Here is a 21,915-nt window from a genome sequence, read left to right as displayed (position 1 = left end):
CCACTCAGGAAGTCCTTTGGGTCTTAAAAACAGTGTGTGCGGGGCCCCACTGACCCCCAAGAGGACCCGGGCCAGCTGAGCCCAGGGTGTCCCTGTGAACCCCCCCAGGAGACCAAGCCGGCAGGTACCCGGGATCCAGCCTCTGCCGACCCCCACCCTCAGCCCAGCGGAGAAGGAATCACGACGCGGACGTACATCAGAAGCAGCCACCACGACCCCATCAAGGGAACTTTCACCCCAGAGAGACAGAGGAGCAAAAGGCCTGACAGAGTCTGAGGACGAGCCAGCGGCCCCGCCTGCAGCGGGCGTGTGGTCACTGTGCGTGTTTGCCTTTGCGCCCCGGGACAAGTGTCCACACTCAACACTCAGACAAAGAGCCAAGGACTTGCCTCTGTCGCCTCCGCGGCGCCCGTCTTGGTGCCCCGAGTCGCCCGCGGTGGGGGCTCCCTCTGCCGGGCCGGCCCCGCCGCGTTGCTCGCCGGCCTTCTGGGCCTCAGGCTGCCGGGGGCTGGCTTGTCCACCGCGGCCTCTTTCCGCACCTCCCCGGCGCTCTCCTCGGCCGCACCAGGCAGGGGCTTCTCATTCCGCCTCCCGGATCTCAGGCTGCGTGGGCTCCCGCGGGCCTTGCCCCGCGCCGTGGCCGCGCCCACCACGCGCCGAGGCTCCGTCTCCGGGGCGGTCTTCACGGGCCGCTTCTCATTCCTCTTTAGTGTCACCTTCTCAGCAGGTGTAAGACACTCGGGGCTCCGGGCTTCTGCGTCGCTCTTATCTGGCCGTCTGGCGCGCAGGGACCGCCCCTAGACAGTTCACAAGACAACCACAAAGAGCCCAGCGTGAGCGCTGCAGACCTCAAAAGCCCGCGTGGAGAAAACAAGCAAAGTGAATGCCAGGGGAAGCTCAGCTTGCACTGGGGGCCTCCCTGGTGGCGCAAGGGGTCAAGCACCGCACTGTGAAGCTGTCTGCAGCCTCTGCAGCATGAGTTCGATCCCCGGCCGGCCAGGGAGCAACCCACACGGCGCGGCAGACCTCTCCTGTCTCCCCGCTGCTCCCCTCACAGTGTACTTCAGTCAGTCTGCCTGTTCTGTTCCCCACTCTGTCTCTGGTGAATCCTCTCACCCCCCGCATCTCTGGCCTGTACCCCAGCTCTTATATGCATAAATAAATAAACCTTTAAAAGAAATAACAAAGTCTTGGGCTGGCTACTTTTCCTGGGTGCCGCTGCATCCCCATGGAGAACTCGTCCTCTCTGGCCTAAACCATAAATAGGAACGGGTGTGAAGTTCAGCCACAGCGTCTGAGTGTCAGATGTGTCAAAGCTGATTATCACGAGCAGCAAAGGCATATTTTCAAATAGCCCCTTTATTCGGCGGTGAATGGAGCCTAACTCCTCCAGAATATCGCTAAGGCTGCACAGGAAAAGCCGTTTCTGCACCATACTTTCTTCTGGGGCAGGCACCTTCAGCGCAGTCCTCTGGCCACACCCCAGAGGTGGTTCTAACACCACCTGCTGCCCCCGCCCCGGCACTGCTGGTCGAGGTCTCAGAACACCCACTATAGGACCCCCCAGCCTGTAGTGCTCATCCTGGCTGGTCACCCCAGTCCCCTCCTCTGCCTAAGTCCCCGTGGTGACCCCGGATGAAGCAGACACCTGCTTAGCAGCCAGGCACCGGTTACACCGAGCCATTTGCCAAAACAGAGCCAGCAGGCAGCTGCCCACTGCCGATGGCGCTCCAGCCCCGCCATCCCTCACCTTATCTGCACTGGGGGCAGCGTGGCCCCCGCGGGGTCCGGCCGTCTGGGTCTCCACGCTGGGCGGGTCTTGCGCAGGCGCCGTCCTTTTCCCCACAGTCCGCTGACTTTTCTTTGCTGCCGGGGCCTGGGGAGGCTCGTCTGCCTCTCTGGGAGCTGTGCGGCGCTTCTTGGGGTCTGGCTTCTCCCCCATAGCCCCTGGCGGAGGGGTCCCTGAGCGCAGCCGCTTCGTGCCAGCCAGGCGTCCAGCTGCCCTGCCGTCTTCCTGGGGGGCCAGGGAGGGCATCCCCCCTCTCTGTGAATCCCCAGAGTTCCTGGTGCGTGCCAGCTCCTCCCTGGGTGGCCCTTTAGGGGCCCTCAGCGCTCTTCTGGGTATCCCGACATCGGGCATTTGCTGGGGGGTCTTGCTCACCTCCTCACCAGCGCTGCCCAGTGCCTGGGCCTGACCCGGCCCCTGGAGGCCCTCCTTACCGGTGGCCGCTGCAGCGAAAGGCCGCGTCTTTGCCTTGCTTGCCCTTGGCTGCCTCTTGCTGCCTGTCACGCTCTCCACACAGTCTACTTCCTGCATGGAGGCGACCCTCGCCGGTGCCAGGCCCGTGCCAGTGCCTTCGGGCTCGCTGGGGGTGTGCGTGCCTCTGCCTGCCGTCCGCGAGGACTTCCTGGGAGCTGGGGGCGCCATCTGCACATGCTCCTCTGCAGGGGGCGCCCTGGCCCTACCCTTCTTGCTCGCTGGCATGCTTGGTTCCGCTGGTAGGGACTCGCAGGGCATCTCGGGGATTCTGTCAACAGCAACTGGCTCCTGGAAGAGCTCCGTGGAGTCAGCAGAGCCTCCTGGGGCCTGGGCCTTCCTCCTGGAGCTTCTCAGTGGCTTCTGGCCTCCCACGACAGTGCCCTCAGCGCCCTGCTTCTGCTGCGCGGTCTCCTTTGGTGGAGCCATGCTCTCGTCACCCTCTCCTGGCTCTCTCTGTGTGCACCTGGCTGCCGTGGCCGCCCGCGTGGGCTTCCTGGAAGCGTGGTGCTCTTCCTCCACACCCTCTGTCTTCGGAGGCGCCCTGAGCCGTCGGGGTCTAGCTGTAGGCACCGCAGGTTCTGGCAGTGGGGATGTGCGGGGGATTTGGGTGGTCCTGACTGCAGCCCCCGCGTCCCGGGCGCGGCGTGGGGGCTGGGAGAGCTCCGTGGACCTGGCCAGGTCCTCCGAGGGCTGGGCCTTGGCCCTGGCTGCCCTTGGCTGCCTCTTACCACCTGTTAGATTCTCTGCCTTGTCCGGTTTCTGCTCCGCTATTTCCTGAGACAATTTGATGCGTTCATCATTGCCCAGGGGCTCCTGGTGCCCTCGCGTGGTTTTCCTCACTGTCCGCGTGGACTTCCTGGGGGCCGGGGGCTCCCCTTCTACACCCACACTCCTGGGAGGCGCCCCAAGCCGCCGCCTCTTGCTTGTTGGCATGACGACAGGTTCCGGTGCTGCAGATGTGCGGGGAATCTGGGCAGCTCTGTCACCAGCCACTGGCGCCTGGGCAGGACATCTGTCTGTGCTGCTTGGCGTGCCCACTGGTTCCGGCTTGGCGGATTTGCAGGGCATTTGGGTGGTTCTATCATTAATCACTGGCTCCTGAGCGGGACCTGGGGTTCGGAAGAGCTCCGTGAGGCCAGCCAGGTCCTCCGAGGGCTGGGCCTTGGCCTTGGGTGTTCTTGGTCGCCTCTTAGTGCCCGTTACATCTTCTGCCGAGTCCTCTATATGCTGTGGAATTTCCTGAGATGATGGAGTGGCCTCATCATGCCCTACAGGTTCTGGGTGTGAGTGTGCTCTGCCCCCGGACGTGCCCATGGACTTTCTGAGTGCGGTGGGCTCCTCTTCCGGGGCCACTTTGCCCAGAGGGGTCTTGGACAGTCTCCTCTTATTCCTGGGTGTGCTGACGGGCTCTGGTTCTGGAGACTCGCAGAGTGTCCTGGCTCTGACACCAGCCACTGGCGCCTGGGCAGGACCTGGGGTTCGGAGGAGCTCCGTGAGCCCAGCCAGGTCCTCCGAGGGCTGGGCCTTGGCCCTGGGAGTGCTTGGCCGCCTCTTACTGCTCTTTACGTCTTCTGCCGAGCCCAGGTTCTGCGCTGGAGTTTCCCGCCACAGTCCGGCCGCTTGGTCACCGCCTGCTTGCATTCCCCGTGCCAGTGTGGTGCCCCCTGGCGTGCCCGAGGGCTTCCTGAGAGCGGGGAGCTGGTCCTCTTTCCCCAGAGGTGTCCTGAGCTGCCTGTTTGTGCTGCTTGGCGTGCCCACTGGTTCCGGCTTGGCAGATTTGCAGGGCATTTGGGTGGTTCTATCATTAATCACTGGGTCCTGAGCGGGACCTGGGGTTCGGAAGAGCTCCGTGAGGCCAGCCAGGTCCTCCAAGGGCTGGGCCTTGGCCTTGGGTGTTCTTGGTCGCTTCCTATTGCCCATTACATCTTCTGCCAAGTCCAGTACATATTGTGGAGTTTCCTGAGATGATGGGATGCCCTCATCATGTCCTACAGGTTCTGGGTGTGAGCGTGCTCTGCCCCCGGGCGTGCCCATGGACTTTCTGAGAGTGGTGGGCTCCTCTTCCAGGGCCACTTTGCCCAGAGGGGTCTTGGACAGTCTCCTCTTATTCCTGGGTGTGCTGACGGGCTCTGGTTCTGGAGACTCGCAGAGTGTCCTGGCTCTGTCACCAGCCACTGGCGCCTGGGCGGGACCTGGGGTTCGGAAGAGCTCCGTGAGCCCAGCCAGGTCCTCCGAGGGCTGGGCCTTGGCCCTGGGAGTGCTTGGCCACCTCTTACTCCTCTTTACGTCTTCCGCCGAGCCCAGGTTCTGCGCTGGGGTCTCCCGCCACAGTCCGGCCTCTTGGTCACCGCCTGCTTGCATTCCCTGTGCCAGTGTGGTGCCCCCTGGCGTGCCCGAGGGCTTCCTGAGAGCGGGGAGCTGGTCCTCTTTCCCCAGAGGTGTCCTGAGCTGCCTGTTTTTGCTGCTTGGCGTGCCCACTGGTTCCGGCTTGGCAGATTTGCAGGGCATTTGGGTGGTTCTATCATTAATCACTGGCTCCTGAGTGGGACCTGGGGTTCGGAAGAGCTCCGTGAGGCCAGCCAGGTCCTCCGAGGGCTGGGCCTTGGCCTTGGGTGTTCTTGGTCGCTTCCTATTGCCCATTACATCTTCTGCCAAGTCCAGTACATATTGTGGAGTTTCCTGAGATGATGGGGTGCCCTCATCATGTCCTACAGGTTCTGGGTGTGAGCATGCTGTGCCGCCGGGCGTGCCCATGGACTTTCTGAGAGTGGTGGGCTCCTCTTCCAGGGCCACTTTGCCCAGAGGGGTCTTGGACAGTCTCCTCTTATTCCTGGGTGTGCTGACGGGCTCTGGTTCTGGAGACTCGCAGAGTGTCCTGGCTCTGACACCAGCCACTGGCGCCTGGGCGGGACCTGGGGTTCGGAAGAGCTCCGTGAGCCCAGCCAGGTCCTCCGAGACCTGGGCCTTGGCCTTGGGTGTTCTTGGTACCCTCTTACTGCCAATTTTATCTTCTGCCAAGTCCAGTTTCTGCTTGGCCCCTGGCGTTCCGGTTGGATGCCCAAGAGCTGGGTGACCGTCTACTTCCCACGGAGTTGCCTTGAGTTGTCTCTTTCTACCAGTTGGCATGTTGACTGGTTCTGCCTTTGGAGACATGCAGGGTACCTGGATGGCTCTGTCACTACTTCTTGGTTCCTGGGCGGGACCTGGGGTTCGGAAGAGCTCTGTGAGGCCAGTCAGGTCCTCCAAGGGCTGGGCCTTGGCCCTGGGAATGCTTGGTCGCCTCTTACCGCCAGTTATAACTTCTGCTGAGTCCAGTATCTGGTGTGGAGTTTTCTGAAATAACAGGGTGCCCTCAGCATGCCCTACAGCTCCTTGGTGTGTGCGTGCTGTGCCCCCTGGCATGCCCGAGGGTGTCCTGAGAGCAGGGAGTTGGTCCACTTTCCCCAGAGGTGTCCTGAGTCGTCTTGGCGTGTCCACTCGTTCTGTTTTTGGAGATCTGCAAGGCATTTGGGTGGTTCTATTATTAATCACTGGTGCCTGGGCTCTATCTGGGGTTCGGAAGAGCTCCGTTAGGCCAGCCAGGTCCTCCAAGGGCTGGGCCTTGGCCCTGGGAGTGCTTGGTTGCCGATTACCGCCAGTTCCGTCTTCTGCCGAGTCCAGTATGTGTTGTGGAGTTTCCTGGGATGATGGGGGGTCCTCCTCATCCCCAACAAGTTCTGAGTGTGAGCGTGCTGTGCCCCCGGGCGTGCCCATGGACTTTCTGAGAGTGGAGGGCTCCTCTTTCGGAGCTACTTTGCCCAGAGGGGTCTTGGACAGTCTCCTTTTATTCCTGGGTGTGCTGACGGACTCGGATTCTGGAGACTTGCAGAGTGTCCTGGCTCTGTCACCAGCCACTGGAGCCTGGGCGGGACCTGGGGTTCGGAAGAGCTCCGTGAGCCCAGCCAGGTCCTCCGAGGGCTGGGCCTTGGCCCTGGGAGTGCTTGGCCGCCTCTTACTGCTCTTTACGTCTTCCGCTGAGCCCAGGTTCTGCGCTGGGGTTTCCCGCCACAGTCTGGCCTCTTGGTCACCGCCTGCTTGCATTCCCCGTGCCAGTGTGGTGCCCCCTGGCGTGCCCAAGGGCTTCCTGAGAGTGGGGAGCTGGTCCTCTTTCTCCAGAGGTGTCCTGAACCGTCTGTCTGTGCTGCTTGGCGTGCCCACTGGTTCTGGCTTGGCAGATTTGCAGGGCATTTGGGTGGTTCTGTCATTAATCACTGGCTCCTGAGCGGGACCTGGGGTTCGGAAGAGCTCCGTGAGGCCAGCCAGGTCCTCCAAGGGCTGGGCCTTGGCCTTGGGTGTTCTTGGTCGCTTCCTATTGCCCGTTACATCTTCTGCCGAGTCCAGTACATATTGTGGAGTTTCCTGAGATGATGGGGTGCCCTCATCATGCCCTACAGGTTCTGGGTGTGAGTGTGCTCTGCCCCCGGACGTGCCCATGGACTTTCTGAGCGCGGTGGGCTCCTCTTCCGGGGCCACTTTGCCCAGAGGGGTCTTGGACAGTCTCCTCTTATTCCTGGGTGTGCTGACGGGCTCTGGTTCTGGAGACTCGCAGAGTGTCCTGGCTCTGACACCAGCCACTGGCGCCTGGGCGGGACCTGGGGTTCGGAAGAGCTCTGTGAGGCCAGTCAGGTCCTCCGAGGACTGGGCCTTGGCCCTGGGAGTGCTTGGTCGTCTCTTACCACCAGTTACAACTTCTGCTGAGTCCAATATCTGTTGTGGAGTTTCCTGAAATAACGGGGTGCCCTCATCATGCCCTACAGCTCCTTGGTGTGTGTGTGCTGTGCCCCCTGGCATGCCCGAGGGTGTCCTGAGAGCAGGGAGTTGGTCCACTTTCCCCAGAGGTGTCCTGAGCCTTCTTGGCGTGTCTACTCGTTCTGGTTTTGGAGATCTGCAAGGCATTTGGGTGGTTCTATTATTAATCACTGGTGCCTGGGCTCTAACTGGGGTTCGGAAGAGCTCTGTGAGGCCAGCCAGGTCCTCCAAGGGCTGGGCCTTGGCCCTGGAAGTTGTTGGTTGCCAATTACCACCAGTGACGTCTTCTGCCGATTCCAGTATGTGTTGTGGAGTTTCCTGAGATGATGGAGTGGCCTCATCATGTCCTACAGGTTCTGGGTGTGAGCGTGCTGTGCCCCCGGGCGTGCCCATGGACTTTCTGAGAGTGGAGGGCTCCCCTTTCGGAGCCACTTTGCCCAGAGGGGTCTTGGACAGTCTCCTCTTATTCCTGGGTGTGCTGACGGGCTCTGGTTCTGGAGACTCGCAGAGTGCCCTGGCTCTGTCACCAGCCACTGGAGCCTGGGTGGGACCTGGGGTTCGAAAGAGCTCCGTGAGCCCAGCCAGGTCCTCCGAGGGCTGGGCCTTGGCCCTGGGAGTGCTTGGCCGCCTCTTACTCCTCTTTACGTCTTCTGCCGAGCCCAGGTTCTGCGCTGGGGTTTCCTGCCACAGTCCGGCCTCTTGGTCACCGCCTGCTTGCATTCCCCGTGCCAGTGTGGTGCCCCCTGGCGTGCCCAAGGGCTTCCTGAGAGCGGGGAGCTGGTCCTCTTTCCCCAGAGGTGTCCTGAGCCGTCTGTTTGTGCTGCTTGGCATGCTCATTGGTTCCGGCTTGGCAGATTTGCAGGGCATTTGGGTGGTTCTGTCCCCGGAGACCATCGGTCCTTCCGCAGGACCTAGAGTATGGAGGTGACTCTGGGGGCTGGCCAGGGTTTGCTTGGGTTCTGCCTGGTGTGGTCTCTGGAGCCCAGTCACATCTGTTCCTCCCCACGGCAGCTCTGATGTTCTTCCTGATCTCACAGCCGTCGTCGCTTCAGAACTTTCTTCCAATTTGATGCTTTTCTTACATGTTTCAAAAGACCTTTCACCTGCCTTCACCGCCCCGTCTAGTTTCTGTTCCTGGCGTGGTGTTTTCCTCTGTGGCGTCCCCCAGGTGTGCTCAGCACCAGGGGGGTTCGCGTCTCCGGGCCCACACTCAGCGGCTGCCATCTGCACAGCCCCAAGCTCCGCAGACCTTCTGGCCTTGCTAGAGCCCGATGCTGCCTCCAGAGGCTTCGTCTCCCACCTGGGACTTCTCATCCCAACCCCTGCCATTTTACAGATGCTCCTGGGTGTTGTCACAGTGTCATCTTCCCTTGCTTTGGTGCACTGTCGTCTTAGGACAGGACTTGCAAAACTATCAGATGGGCGTGTTGTCGCGTCCTGAGCGCTGAGGAACAAACTCTCTTCTGTAGGAAATGAAAACACAGAAAACATATATTCACCGCATTGTAGTCACAATATAACGACCAGCTCTGATGACTCAGCCTGTGCAGGCACATGAGGCTGCATCCTGCTTTCAGGGAGTCACTCACGCAAGATCACACTCTGGTGACGGGGGTGGACCGTGCACACAAGGGCAGCCATCAGAAGCTGCAGCAAGTGAAGAAAAAACATGCGTTGTGAAGGGGCTGGAGGACGGCCAGCATGTCTCAGAGGCCCGGACACACGCTGCTTCTTTCAATGTGAAAGCCAACAGCTACTTCTTCAGCCATCACCAGGGCGGTGACCCAGCACACGCCGAGCGCGCTCAGGCCGCACTGCCCAGAAATGCCTCCCTCTCGGCCTGTGCAGCCAGCTGCGCCCTGGGGGACTGGCCTCAGGGACTGGCCTCGGGGGGCCAAGCCACGGGAGAGCCGCATAGATGGCAGCTGCCCTCACACCATGCAGGCGGGCATCCCTGGCAGCAGGGCCCATGCCGAGCACCTTGTTGGCTGTCCCCAGAGGTGACATTTAGTTTGAGTGACGTGCACACAAGCGTGATGAGAAGTGCTTACCCCCTCCTCACTAGAGAACGTAAGGAAGGCGCGTCTGTAAGCATATTCAGCGTGTGCCCCTTCGGGCGCAGGCCACAGAAAGCCAGGCTGAGTGTCCAGCAACGCAACAGGGCAGAGGCTGGGAGGCGATCACGAGGAACGCGGCGAAAACGCAGTGGCTGCCGTGAAGGAAAACAGTGTCCTCCAAGCTCCCGCCAGGGCGTCATGGGCTGGGAGCAAAGCGAACCCACCGGAATCCCCCGCGGCGCGCAGCAGGGACTTTCCTCCCGCGTTAGGCTCTTGAAATGTTTCTCCAAGCAAATCCTTGGAGTCGGGCCCGGAGCGCGCAGCTTGAGGCTTCTCTCTCACTGGGGTCTTGAACATCTCGGTGAGCCCTGTAACGGGGAAATATTGGGGGGCGATGAATGTGCTGTTTCCACATGCAAACAGCCGTGGGTCCTCGCAGACGGCGGGCGGCGACGGGCTGGCGTCCAGCGCAGGCCCGGGGAGCAGGGAGCTGAGTGGGGGACGCTTGCTCGTGCGCAGGGGCCACGGGACGCCAGGCCCAGCTCCTCTCTGCGTTTCCTCTTAGAAAGAAAATGAAAAGGGGGCCCAGGCCTGGAGCCCTCGAAGTCACCCCATCCCTGGTCTCCCCTCCGCACCCCAAAAACCAGGCGCCCTCCGGCAGCCTCAGAAGACCTAGCTCTGCATTTCATGCACAGCACGTCTCCAGTGTTGGCGGCGACATGGGCTGCTGGCTCTCAGCACTCCGAGGAAGCCATCTCCTCATTCTCCACGAAGATGCAGGGACCGAATCTCAGGGGGACGAGCCCCAAAGCACGTTGGTGGCAGGAGGGGCCGTCCCGAACGACTCCCGCTCCCCTTTCCTCGTTCCTGCCTCAGTGGACCAAGGCCCCGAGGCATCCTCTGCCACCAGTTTGGGGAAGCAGCCACTTGCTGCCCCCTCCGACCCCTCCCAGACGCCCCTCGGGGGCCAGGCTCGGTCTCCAGCACTCACAGGAGGTCTGTCAGCAGAGCAGCTTCCAGAGGCGGGCGGGGAGGGCACTGCCTCACGAGCCGAGATGCCTCACGTCTGTTTATCTTAAAAATGCCTTGAGCATTTCCCTCCAGTGCACCTCACAAGCGGAGTAGTGTCTCCGTGCATACAAAGTGCAAGGACACGCGCACCCAGAGGGTGGGGTGCGGCCTTCCCTCCCGGTGCACAGCTGGCCACGCTGTGTGTGTGTGCACGTGCTAAGTAGTGATCCTGCTGTGAGCTGGTGGGAGCGGCCATCCTTACCCAGGGGATAATACAGCAGCTCTTCCATCTTGAAGCCCGCCCTGATTACAAGGTCTCCCCTATCCCCAAGCGCTCCCGTGGACGCCACTGGTTAAAATACGCAGGGGACTCCAAAGCCCGGGTGCCAGCCCCAGTTCTGCCCAGTGCTGCCAACCTCGCTTTCCCTGAGGGGCATCAGTGCACACGTGGGCTCGCTCTGCACGGCTAAAGGACATCTCACCGGCTTTCCTTTCAAGGAACAGCTGTGCCACGGAGAAGGGAAGGGACACCCTGAGGCGAAACACTGCTCAAGCTGAGGCTCCTGCCCTGGACCCCTGTCGGCCCAGAGCACAGGAGCATAGGAGCGCAGCTCGTGGCCTGGTGCTGTGCAGGGACTGGCCTGGCCTGCCAGGCTGCCGCCTCCTCCTGAGACGTCGGGACCCCAGGGCGCTGACAGGTGGTTTATTCTACGGTTCCACCCACAGCAGACAAGAGACATTATCCCTGCACACATATGTATGTGCACAGACGCACATGCACAGATGCACACACACACACACACACACACACACTGCCCATCACAGCACGGGGTGGGGAGAGCCAGCTCTGCTTTACCTGAAAGGTCCTCACTGAAGTCTGCTCTCCGGCTGAACACCAGGTGGCTCAGCACCCTGTGGGGCCGGGCGGGGCCACTGACCCTCTGGAGCTGCGCCCTCCCAATGGTGATGGTGCAGGGGGAATTGGCGTGGCCAGTGCTGAACTGGGGCAGGTGCATGCCGCCCGCAGCCGGCTTCTGCAAGAAAGCGACAGAGAAGATGAGAGGCAGAGTGGACGCCCACCGCGTTCCCAAACAGCAGCGAGCAGCTCCACTGGGTGCCGACGTTGGGGTGCGGGTGCCTACCTTCGGGGTGTGGGCCTTCCTGGGCCTCTTGTGCACCTGTCTCTGTGGGGGCTTCGCGGCTCTGACCTGTGTTTGCTTGGCACCGAGTTTGACCACGTCTGCCCACGACTTGGCCACTGGCAGGGAGGAAAATGTTGCAACTTCTCATGACCAGCCCCCAGGGGGAGGTGACCCGTACACACCCGGTGCCCCAAAACAAACCCAGCAAGTTGGCCTCGGAGGCGCCGCTCCTTCTCCTGGAGCAGATCATCTGTAGGACGCCCTGCCGCCCGCGCCCCAGGGAGGCCCTCCGCGAAGACAAGCCGCTGCTCCTCCTCCCGCTCTTGGGCGTGTGGGTGGCGTGAGGGGATCTGCCTTCCCCAGGGGCGGTGGCCGCCTCGACGGACTGACGACGAGGACCCCTGGCCGCTGGGGAAGCCTCCCCAGCGTTCTGGGCTGCAGGGCTCGCAGGTTCCAAATGCATTTCTGAAGCAGCTTCCCTTGCATGGAGTTGAGGCTGTTCCTACAAGATGCAAACGCCCTTAAGGATCCCCCCAGGAGGTCATGTCTGGGGTGGGGCCCAGAAAGTTACTTGTTGAAACACCAAACGACTTTCCACCACCGTGCCTCAGCCAAGCGCAAGGGAAAGGTAGGAGTGTCGCCCTCCTTTAGGGAAAAGAAATAGTCTGTGGTGTCTCGTCCCCTTTGGTCTATACCCGAGGAGCCGGCGTCAGGCCGGATGGAGCCCAGACACTGCTACGCGTCGTGGGCAGTGGGCAGGATGTTCCTCCCTGGAGACCAGCCAACAGGAGCAATAGCCCCGGGGCAGGAAGCTCAGGGTTAGGAGTTCCCTTTCGCCTCATAAGGCTCAGACACAAAACCAGGAGGCAGGGGTCGTGAGGTGCGAGGAGGCCTCAGGAAAAAGCCACAGGACTGCGGACCCCGTGCTGGCCAGCCCTGGTGGGAGGCCAGGGCTCCACCCCAGCCCCCAAGCGAGTGACTCTCCCCATTAAAGGAAAAGGCTTCTGGGCCCACCTGGGCAGGCGCTGGGAAGGTCGCGCCGGTACCTGGGAGAGATGCCGGCAGCTCAGCTCACCTTGATGATTTTCTTCAGGACGGCAGGCGTGTGGGGCGCCAGAGACCTCCTCCTCACGGGCGTTTCTCCTCGCTTCAGGGGTGTGTTAGGAGGTAAGTTCTCGTCGAATAATTCAGGTCTTAGCCGACCACCAAAGGAGACCCGCCTTCTCTTCAGAGCTGCTCCCTCCATCCTACCTACAGTCAGGAAGACAGACATGGCGGGGGGAAGCCATAGCACAGGGGCTGACTCCGATCACCCCAAGGCAGACCCTCCTCAGGGCCCTAGATGGCGGTGCACCCGCAGGGCTCTTGGAGGCGAGGCTGCGAAGCTACAGCTGCTCCAAGAGCCCCCGGGGGATGCGCCCAGCGTCACTGAACCCCCGACTCCAGTATGGCTTCTCTAAAATGTTGAAATCTGCTGTGGACGTGGTTCAGTGACTTTCTGTGGGGGCCCTGCCCAGACCTGCCGGTGGGTGGAACACGGTAAAGGTGGCCCCACGGGAGCCCCTGGACGCTCCAGGAGCCCAGCCCTGAGGCACAGCTCCACTCTACACTGTGACTCAGGCTGCGTGTCCCCAGCTGCAAGATGGAGACCGAGGGCCAGGCCCTGCACGGCCCCAGGCCCTGCCGAGGACAAGTCCCCTCTGGACAGCACATGGGCCAGTGACGGGCAGGTGTACTCATGGGGCTGGTCCAGGGCCGATAAGAAACCCTGAGAGGAGAGACTAGACATCCAGAGCCAGCCCCGGATGCAGGGATTTCCAAAGGGTTCCTGGGTTTGACCTTGAGGAGCAAATGCCCCAGAGCAGACCCTGTGAACAGCAGCTGCTGCTTCACCTCCTACCTTGATGTCCCTCAGGCCCCGGGCCACCCTCCATGCACAACCCAGCCCCTCTGGAGCCCGGTGAGGTCTCGGGGCTTCGGTGTGAGCGGATGAGAGTGGGGCAAGCCTTGCAGGCCCCCACCAAGCAAACCCTTCGTGGGGGGAGGGGGCCCGGCCACTCGTACAGAGACGCGGGGGTCAGCAGCGGGGAAGGTAAACTTAAAGCTGGATAAACTTACTGATGGGATCGGCAATGTCGCTGAGGCTGGCGGGGCTGAGGCCAGGCGGCCCCGGCTTCTCGGGCTGCTGGAGGGGGTCCTTCTGAACCCTCCTTTCGAGCTGGACGGGCAGCGGAGCTAAAACCGCTGGACGCGGAGTCCCGGGGTCTGGCCCGAGGCCCGCAATGCGCGCGGGGCTGCTCCGCCTCCTCTTGGAGAGCGCGTCTGGGGTCGGTTGAGAGCTCTCGGCACGCACCCCCTTCGTGGGTGTCTGACCTCCAGGTAGGAACGTCCAGGGAGTAAACGCTCCCTCCTCGGCCCCGAGGCCTGGGCTCTGACCCTGACTCTCAGACGCAGCAGCATCCAGGCCAGCCGGGTCTTCACGCCGACGCTTCCGTGAGGAATTCTGCTGAGAGTGCGGCGTCCCAGGGGTCCCAGGGCGGGGACAGGCCGGGCTGGCGGCGACCCCGAGGTGCTGCCCGGACCCCTCCTGGGCCCTCTGCTCCCCAGCCTGGCTGCTCCCTCCTTCTCCCCCAGCAGGGTCTGCCTTGACCTGGGAGCTTCGCCCAGACTTCCTTCTGGATTTTAGGGGGGCCGGTGCTTGCACCTCAGCCTGTAGGCCACTGGCACTTTCTGGGGCTTCTGTGCAAAGCCTGTGCGCCCCTGACTTTCTCCACTCCTGTAGAACATTTTCCTTCTCTGACTTCACATTTAACTCTTCCTTCATGGACTCATAAAGCCTCTTAAAGGGAGACGCGCTCTTGCTCCTCCTCGCCGGCCGCTGTGTGGGGGTCCCCACCCCTGCGCCACAGCTCCCCGGGGGCACACTGGCTTCTGCCCTGGCAGGGGCACTTGCTGCGGGTCCGCCGTGGCCTCGGGGCAGCTCTGAGCCCTCGGGCGCGGGACCCGCAGCCTCCACACTCTTCCCACGCACCAGAGGCCTCCCCGGAACGCTTCCTTCCGTGAGACTTGAAGGGGCATCAGGCTCTTGAAAGCTCCCACCTGGGCGACGAGTTACAAACAAGAGACACAAGTTCAAGACCTTCCCCTGTACAGTACTCTAAGTTTAAAATGGTTTCTACTTGTCTTTATGAACCTGCTTTTACGTAACCTATGATCACCTGCCCAGCGCCCCCAATGTGTGACCTCCTGACACGAGTATGGTCTCCACCTGAGCCATCACGGCCGCCTCCTGGGGCCACAGGAGGATCGGTGGCTCTCAGCCTGCTCGGAGCTGGGCCGGGGTGAGCCGGACTGAACACAGACCCCCCGCCAGGACTACAGGCACATGCACTCAGGGAAAAATTTCAGCAGCTGTCCCTACACCTGCTGCGCTAAGCCACACCACCAACTAGACTTCTGGAAGCAGGAGTGACACTCGTGTTCCTGTTCTCCCCTTTGCCCCAGTGTCCCCCGAGAACTGGTCTTGCAGGGCTCCCAGAACAAAACCAAAGCCCCACTAACCAGAGTCAGAAGAACAGCCAGATCTTGAGACTCGCCGCGTGGATTCCTGTGGCAAAGTAAGAGCATGGTTAGCTGCGTCTCCGAGACTGACAGCTGCGATCGCCAAAGTGCGGATATCGTCTCGCTCCAACTGTCCTCGTGACTTCTCGGAAATGCCCGAGACCTCTGGGTGCGGCATCACGCACAAGGAAGTGTCTCTCAGCTCATTTAAGAGAGGGACAGAACAGAAGCAAACCGAAGCTCAAGGGACCAAGCCTTGAACTTGTAGGGCTTGCTCAAACTTCTCAATCATCATCAAATGAAATACCCAAAGCTACAAAGAGACACGAGCTTCCCTGAGAGTGTGACCCTAACAGAGGCCCAGAAGCATTGACTCTGCGCTGTCCTGATAGACACCTGCTCCGGGGCCTGCGGCCTTAACATTGGCCCAAAATTCTCCCAGAGCCACTCATGTGCGGATCTGCTTGCAAACACTTGGTTCGGAGAAGCCCCCCTATAACCCTGTGGGTGAGGAGGCCCTCTCGGGACAGGCCCCTCTGACTGGGAGACTCGAGTGCATCAGGGAGCCCCGAAGTTAAGGCAAATCCAGACCCCCAGGCACTGCATCCCCAGACACCAGCCGAGCACCCTGTCTGGGACGCCAGGAATGGCACCTTCATGTCTTTACAGTGACTTTCAGGTCTGGGGGACAACCAGAGTAACACGCGTGGGAGACACAAGAGGAGTCGCGTGACTCGAAGGGAAGAGGTGTGCCTCGGAGCGATTAGAGGGGAAAAGGTCACACAATACTTCCAAGGGCAAATAACCGAACTTGAATCAATGTCAAATTCCCTGGTGGCTAAGGCTCAGCTGTCCACGTGAGCAAATAGTTTCTACTTTCCAGCCTGAAGCTGACCAAGAATCTTCTAACAATAAAAATGAATAAAAAAATTAAAAACAAAAGCCCATATTTTTATATTATATTTAACATCCATAAAAATCACCGTTAAATTGCTACAACGTTCTAGCTTGTTATTCTTCATCATAATCTAGATAAGGATCACAAGGCGGTGACAGGCACGGATCAAACTCCCGCGTTTTGGTTGGTTTCTGCACCCCCAGTACAAGTCACAACAGAGCCCAGTGTGGGGGGCACCTGGAGAGCTACCTCCCTCCCCCTGCTGGGCAGCAGGCTCCACACAGAGGCCACCCCTCCAGGGAAGCGGCCACACAGCAGGGACAGACCTCACCCTCACGTGTCCCCAAAACATTCAGGCCTGTGAACCCCAACCTGGTCACCTGAGACGAACACGGGGCTTCCGAGGAGGACAGGCGGAAACTCTCAGGATTTACCCGAAACCTACTAAAAGCTACGGAATCTCCAAGAGTGGGCCCTGACTTGTTTTCATAAACTGCCATTTGAGCCTTTTCTGTCCAGACCGGGCCAGACGCTCTCACACGACACTGCTCGGGAACCTTCTCCCGGGTCGCAGGTCACCTGCTGTTGGCTGGGGGACACCTTTGGTACTCAGGAGTGCAGTGACTGGAGGCAAAGGAGCTGCCAGGTAACAGAGCCCCCGAATCCCATGGGGATGTTTGCAAGAAGGGGCATCACAAGTCACCCCTGGAGTCTTTGGGGCAGAAGTGTAAGACTGACCTCGGGCTCTCATTTTGAATAGCAAAGATTTTTATATTCTCTTTAATAATATTCAAGGCCCAACTTCTTGTCATGCCTTAGCTGTGTCCCCCCTCATGGGAAGTCATCCTCCCTGAGGGGGAGCACTCGTGAAGCGCACGCCCTGTATTTCACATGGCCAAGAGGACCGGGCCTCAGTGGACGGAGCCCCTCACCTGCTCCCGCCTTTGTCCAGGCAGGCCAGCCAGGCTGCTTCCATCCTGCCGACTCTCGTCTTCATACCTGGGGGCAGAACAGACAGGGTGAAGATCTGGACCGCAGGGAAAGTGTAGGCCCGCTCAGCGGCCCAGGAGAAGAGCGACCTGCAGACTGTCCAAGGCGCCCCTTATCTGGGAACCAAGTCAGAGTCAGAAACTGCTTTCACCCTAGAAACTTAGGGAAGTGGCCTGGAGATTCCTCTGGAACCCCAGTGTCGGAGGCTGAGGGCACAGAATCACCTCTGAACACCCACGAGTCTGTACGGCTCACCAGCACCCCTGCACACTTCTCACGGGCAAGCCGACTGCGCGTGCTGCCAGCTCCGAGGGCGTCGGATGGCCAGTAGGCCACCAGCGGGCCAAGGGGGCCCGGCCCATCACCGTGACCCCTGAGTGCGGGGCAGCCGCAGGTACACTGCCACCCCAGCGCGGCAGGATCTCCTGCTCTCCGCTTGAATCCTGCCGGGCAAGGGCAGGCCCACCGCTCAGCACCACCAGCGAGCGCACACTGCCGAGGCCAGGCCAGCCTTGCTCCGCAGAGGGCACAGCTTTCTCGCCGACGCAGAGGGTGGGATTCAGGGACCCCTAAGGGAGCTGCGGCCCCAGCCCCGGAGCTGTCTGTCGTGGCAATAGGGCCCAGAGGCAGCCCCTTCCTGAGGTGCTTCCCAGCCTCAGGGGGTCTCAATCATCTCAACCTCAGCAGCGAGCTCGGGGGAGGAGAGCTGCAGTCACAATTCCCATCAAATGCGCCTCACCTAGACGTTGATGCTCAATAAACACACCTTTAAAATGAAGGAAGATTCCCCCAAAGTAGAGTGGAAGAAACAGCCAGGGAGCTGAAAGAGCGCCCTAGGAAATCTCTACTTAATAAAGTAAGGGTGGGAATGAAGGCAGCGTTCTGCACAGAGGAAGGGACGACCCCGCCCGTGCCGTCCGCGGAGCCATGATTTACACTCAGAGACACCAGCAGGATGAAGTTACAAGGACGGGGGAGATGGGCCGGCAGCCACAGCCAGAGGGAGCCTCAGCGGCGGCGGACACACACGCGAACAGGCTGCTCGGGCCCGGCACACTTTATCGGGACCGAGGGGCCGATGTGTCGAGAAACTAGATCCATTATGAACAAAAGTGTATTGACAGCTGGATCCAAGAGACAAGCGAACTTTGGGGTTCTGAATCGCTGAGAGCAGCGCGGTAGGACACGTCAGCGCTCAGCAACGACTGCGGGATACGAAGGGAGCAGACATTTCAAAATGGTCAGTGCAGACCTTCCTCCAGCAGGGGGTTATATTTCAGAGTGAATTACAGGTCACTGACTTTATACACAGCGGTACAACCTTTATTTCTAAATATAGAAAATAAAAACAGAACTAAGAAACAAGAAGGAAGGGAAAAAGATCTCAACGTGTGATCTCAACTTAGCTGTCCGGGTCCTGAGAGTCAGGGAGGGAAGTCAGCAAGATTCCTGAGCCGGGGACTTAGCCCAGAGCACACCCAGGACAGCGCCTGGCACCCTGAGCAACAGAATCTACTTCTCACCACCCTGGAGGCTGCATGGGGGATGGAGGGGTGAGGGGTGGGCATCCGCTGGCCTGGATCCTGCCCGGCGGGCTGCCCTGCAGTTGCTCTTCCCCTGGCATCCCTCTGAGCGCAGCGCTCCTGGGGCCATGTCCTCACAGCCTCTCCCAGGATGCCCGTCATATTGGATTAGGACCCCCCCCCCCACCGCCTCCATCACCAGACTTCCACGGGAACTGAGGGAGCTTGGCTCAGTCTGATCGTCACATGGACTCCAGTGCAGAGAACTGATCGTGACACAAACTCCTCCGGGGTTCTGCTGACTTATCAGGGAAACACCTGCAGTTTCAGCTGCCGCACAAGGAAAGCTCCTGCAGCAGCAGGTAGGCCTGCTCAGCACGGCTGCAAGCTCGGGAGACCTCGTGGGGTCACGCAGGCCCGAGGGTGAGGCCATTTCAGATTAAGAATGCGTGCTGGACATATGACACCTGAAACCGCTGGCGCCTACCACGGAGGGCTCCGGGCGGGTGCACGGCAGAGTCAGGCCTGTGTGTGGACAGTCCTAGGTCCTGCCTACCTGAAAGATCGATCGACAATAGTTATGACATCTCCATGCCTCAGCTGCACGGCTCCATCAATAGTAGATCCATTCACTTGTGTTGGATTCGTGGAACTGAAATTAATCAATGTTACCTGCAGGTAGGAAAAAGGGGGGAAATTGGTAAAATTGGTAGAAAAAAAAGGGGGGAAAGAAAGAAAGATTTTAAAAAGCATCTTCAAGAGCCCACTCAGGGCCTCCCTGGTGGTGCAGGGGTTAAATACAGCACTATCAAGCTATCACCAGCCACTGAAGCACAAGTTCCAGCCCTGGGCAGGGAGCTACCCACAGGGCGCAGCAGACCTCTCCTGTCTCCCCTCTGCTCCCCTCAGCAGTAGATTTCAGTGGATCTGACTGTTCTGCTCCCCGCTCTGTCTCTGGTAAATCCTCTCACTCCCCCGCATTTCTGGCCTACACCCCAGCTCTTGTGTGCATAAATAAATATTAAAAAAAAAAAAAAAAGGGCCCACTCACCTCCTGTTCGCTGATCTCTATCTTGCAGTGCTGTTTGGACACCACGGGGAGCTGGATGCGAATGTCACATTCGATGGCTCTAAATTCAAAAGAATTAGGTTTTCCAAGTTGTGGCATTTAAAAAAAAAAAGTATCAGTGCCTCAAATAAAACAGCACTGGCGACCCATCTGCTCTGTATTTGTAATAACATAAAGGAATAACAAGTGGGGTCATGAGGACGAGCTTCACATTTTGCAAACAACCCTCACAAGGAGCTTCACATTTTGCAAACAACCCTCAGAAGGACCGGGAAGCAAGGCTGTGCTCAGGAAAGACAGGAAGCCACGTCCAGGCCGGGCCTGACAGCTGGAGCCAAGCAGGGGGGTAAAGACAGAGTCCCCGTGTTCACACCGGCTGGAGGCGCTGAGGAAGGAGGAGCTCGGGGTGTCTGTGGAGGGTGGGGGTGGTGGGTGAGGGTCCCACCACACAGGCCGCCTGCTCGGACATGACAGGGGTCGGATGAACAAGGCTGCTGCCCTGCAGGGACCGACGACACCCACCCAAGCAGCAAGCAACAGGGAGGAGAATGTGCTCCCCGCGCTAGAGGAAGGCCCCCCCATTTCCGTTCCCAAGACCAGCAACCCCCCCTCCCAGCCGCTCCCTTCACGGCTCCTCTGTCTCCCCGGGGCCCCCATAAGGATGGGCCAGCACCGGGGACCAGAGCAAGGTGGGCTCGGGGACCACTGAGGAGCAGGGGGAGGAGGAGTGTCACATGCTGCTCTGTCTAAGCAATTTTTGTTTTTTTTGTGGGACCCTCGCCGGTGGCCGGGGATCGAACCTGCGCTGCAGAGGCCGCGGGCAGCTTCGCAGCCCAGCGCTCAACCGCTGCGCCCCCGGGGAGGCCCGTCCAGGCGTTTCCACCACATCAATTTTTAAGTTTTCACTTGATTAAAAGGAAACACTAAACTACGCAACGATCTCAAAATCCTGTTTCCGAGCAAGCAGCTCAGCCGACAGCCCCCGGGAGGCCCCGCGCCGGCCGCCTGTCCCGCCGGGCCCGGCCCCGGCCCCGGCCCCCGCCCGGCCCCGGCCCCCGCCCGGCCCCGGCCCCGGCCCCCGCCCGGCCCCCGCCCGGCCCCCGCCCGGCCCCCGCCCGGCCCCCGCCCGGCCCCCGCCCGGCCCCGGGCTCACCTTCCGAACAGGCAGGCGCTGCGGCTCAGGGGGAAGGGGGGCCCGTCCGCGCCGCTCCTCTTGATGGTGACGATGCGTCCTGCGGGGCCCATCTCCGCGCGCGGCCCGCTGGCGCCTGGAGGCAGGGGCGGGCGTCCTGAGGCGGCCCCGGCCCCGGCGCCCCCCGCCGCCCTCGCCTGCCCGAGGCCCCAGGCCGCCCGAGGCCGTCGCGCCCAGCGCCGGGGCGTCTCCGCCAGCTCGGCGGGGCCGGAGGCCGCCCGGGACGCGGGGGCAGCGGGCCCGGCCCGGACCCCACGACGCCAGAGCCCGGCCCCGCCCGGCCGCCCGCCCGCCGCTCCCCGCGCGCCGCTGGGTCCCCGCCCGGCCCGGCGCCCGCCGCTCACCCGGACGCGTCCCGCCGCCGCCGCGCCCGCCGCTCGCCGAGGACCCTGGCGCCCGCCGCCCGCGCCCGCCGCCCGCCGCCCGCGCCCCGATTCAAACGCAAACAGCGATTCAAAGTTGGCGCTCAGCGGGGCGATTGGGCGCGGCGCGGCGGCCGGGCCAATGGGAGGCGGGGGCGGGGCCCGGCCTGCGCGGCGGGCCAATGGGCGGGCGGGGCGGGGCGGGCCGGCCCCGGCGGCGGGCCAATGGGAAGGCGGGCGGCCGGGCGGCCCCGCGGCGCAGGGGAAGCGGCCCTGGGGGTGCCCGCCCGCGGCCCGCAGGGGGAGGGCGCGCCCGGCCCGCCGAGCCGGCTCGCCGGGCACAGCGCGCGGGGGGGGGGGGGGGGGGGGGCAGCCCTGACAAGGCGCGCGGGGGGGGACACCCTCACACGGTGTGCACGGGCAGTCCTGACAGGGTGGGCACGGGCAGCCCTGACACGGTGGGCACGGGCGGTCCTGACAGGGTGGGCACGGGCGGTCCTGACAGGGTGGGCACGGGCGGCCCTGACAGGGTGGGCACGGGCGGCCCTGACACGGTGGGCACGGGCGGTCCTGACAGGGTGGGCACGGGCGGTCCTGACAGGGTGGGCACGGGCGGCCCTGACACGGTGGGCACGGGCGGTCCTGACACGGTGGGCACGGGCAGCCCTGACACGGTGGGCACGGGCGGTCCTGACAGGGTGGGCACGGGCGGTCCTGACAGGGTGGGCACGGGCGGCCCTGACAGGGTGGGCACGGGCGGCCCTGACACGGTGGGCACGGGCGGCCCTGACACGGTGGGCACGGGCGGCCCTGACACGGTGGGCACGGGCGGCCCTGACAGGGTGGGCACGGGCGGCCCTGACAGGGTGGGCACGGGCGGCCCTGACAGGGTGGGCACGGGCGGCCCTGACAGGGTGGGCACGGGCGGCCCTGACAGGGTGGGCACGGGCGGCCCTGACAGGGTGGGCACGGGCGGCCCTGACAGGGTGGGCACGGGCGGCCCTGACAGGGTGGGCACGGGCGGCCCTGACAGGGTGGGCACGGGCGGCCCTGACAGGGTGG

The 21,915-nt window shown here is 61.9% G+C and overlaps 1 protein-coding gene across 1 annotated transcript; it reads right to left on the bottom strand.

Moving 5' to 3' along the window:
- Positions 1-365: 365 nt before the first annotated feature.
- On the bottom strand, positions 366-20,544 carry MKI67 (marker of proliferation Ki-67; the record flags this gene model as incomplete). The annotated part of the gene is made up of 13 exons (XM_084244525.1): positions 366-797; positions 1,751-7,021; positions 7,238-7,959; positions 9,330-9,473; positions 10,973-11,150; positions 11,259-11,374; positions 11,460-11,580; positions 12,334-12,509; positions 13,377-13,476; positions 16,650-16,716; positions 18,787-18,902; positions 19,282-19,360; positions 20,453-20,544. The coding sequence occupies 13 exons, from the start codon at positions 20,542-20,544 to the stop codon at positions 366-368; spliced, it is 7,614 nt and encodes a 2,537-aa protein (XP_084100651.1).
- Between the last annotated feature and the right edge of the window lie 1,371 nt (positions 20,545-21,915).

Source organism: Talpa europaea (assembly GCF_964194135.1).
Source record: "Talpa europaea genome assembly, chromosome: 10".
In the NCBI taxonomy this organism is placed as follows: domain Eukaryota; kingdom Metazoa; phylum Chordata; class Mammalia; order Eulipotyphla; family Talpidae; genus Talpa; species Talpa europaea.
Note: the sequence above shows the minus strand (reverse complement) of the source record. Positions and strands in the feature narration are given on the sequence as shown.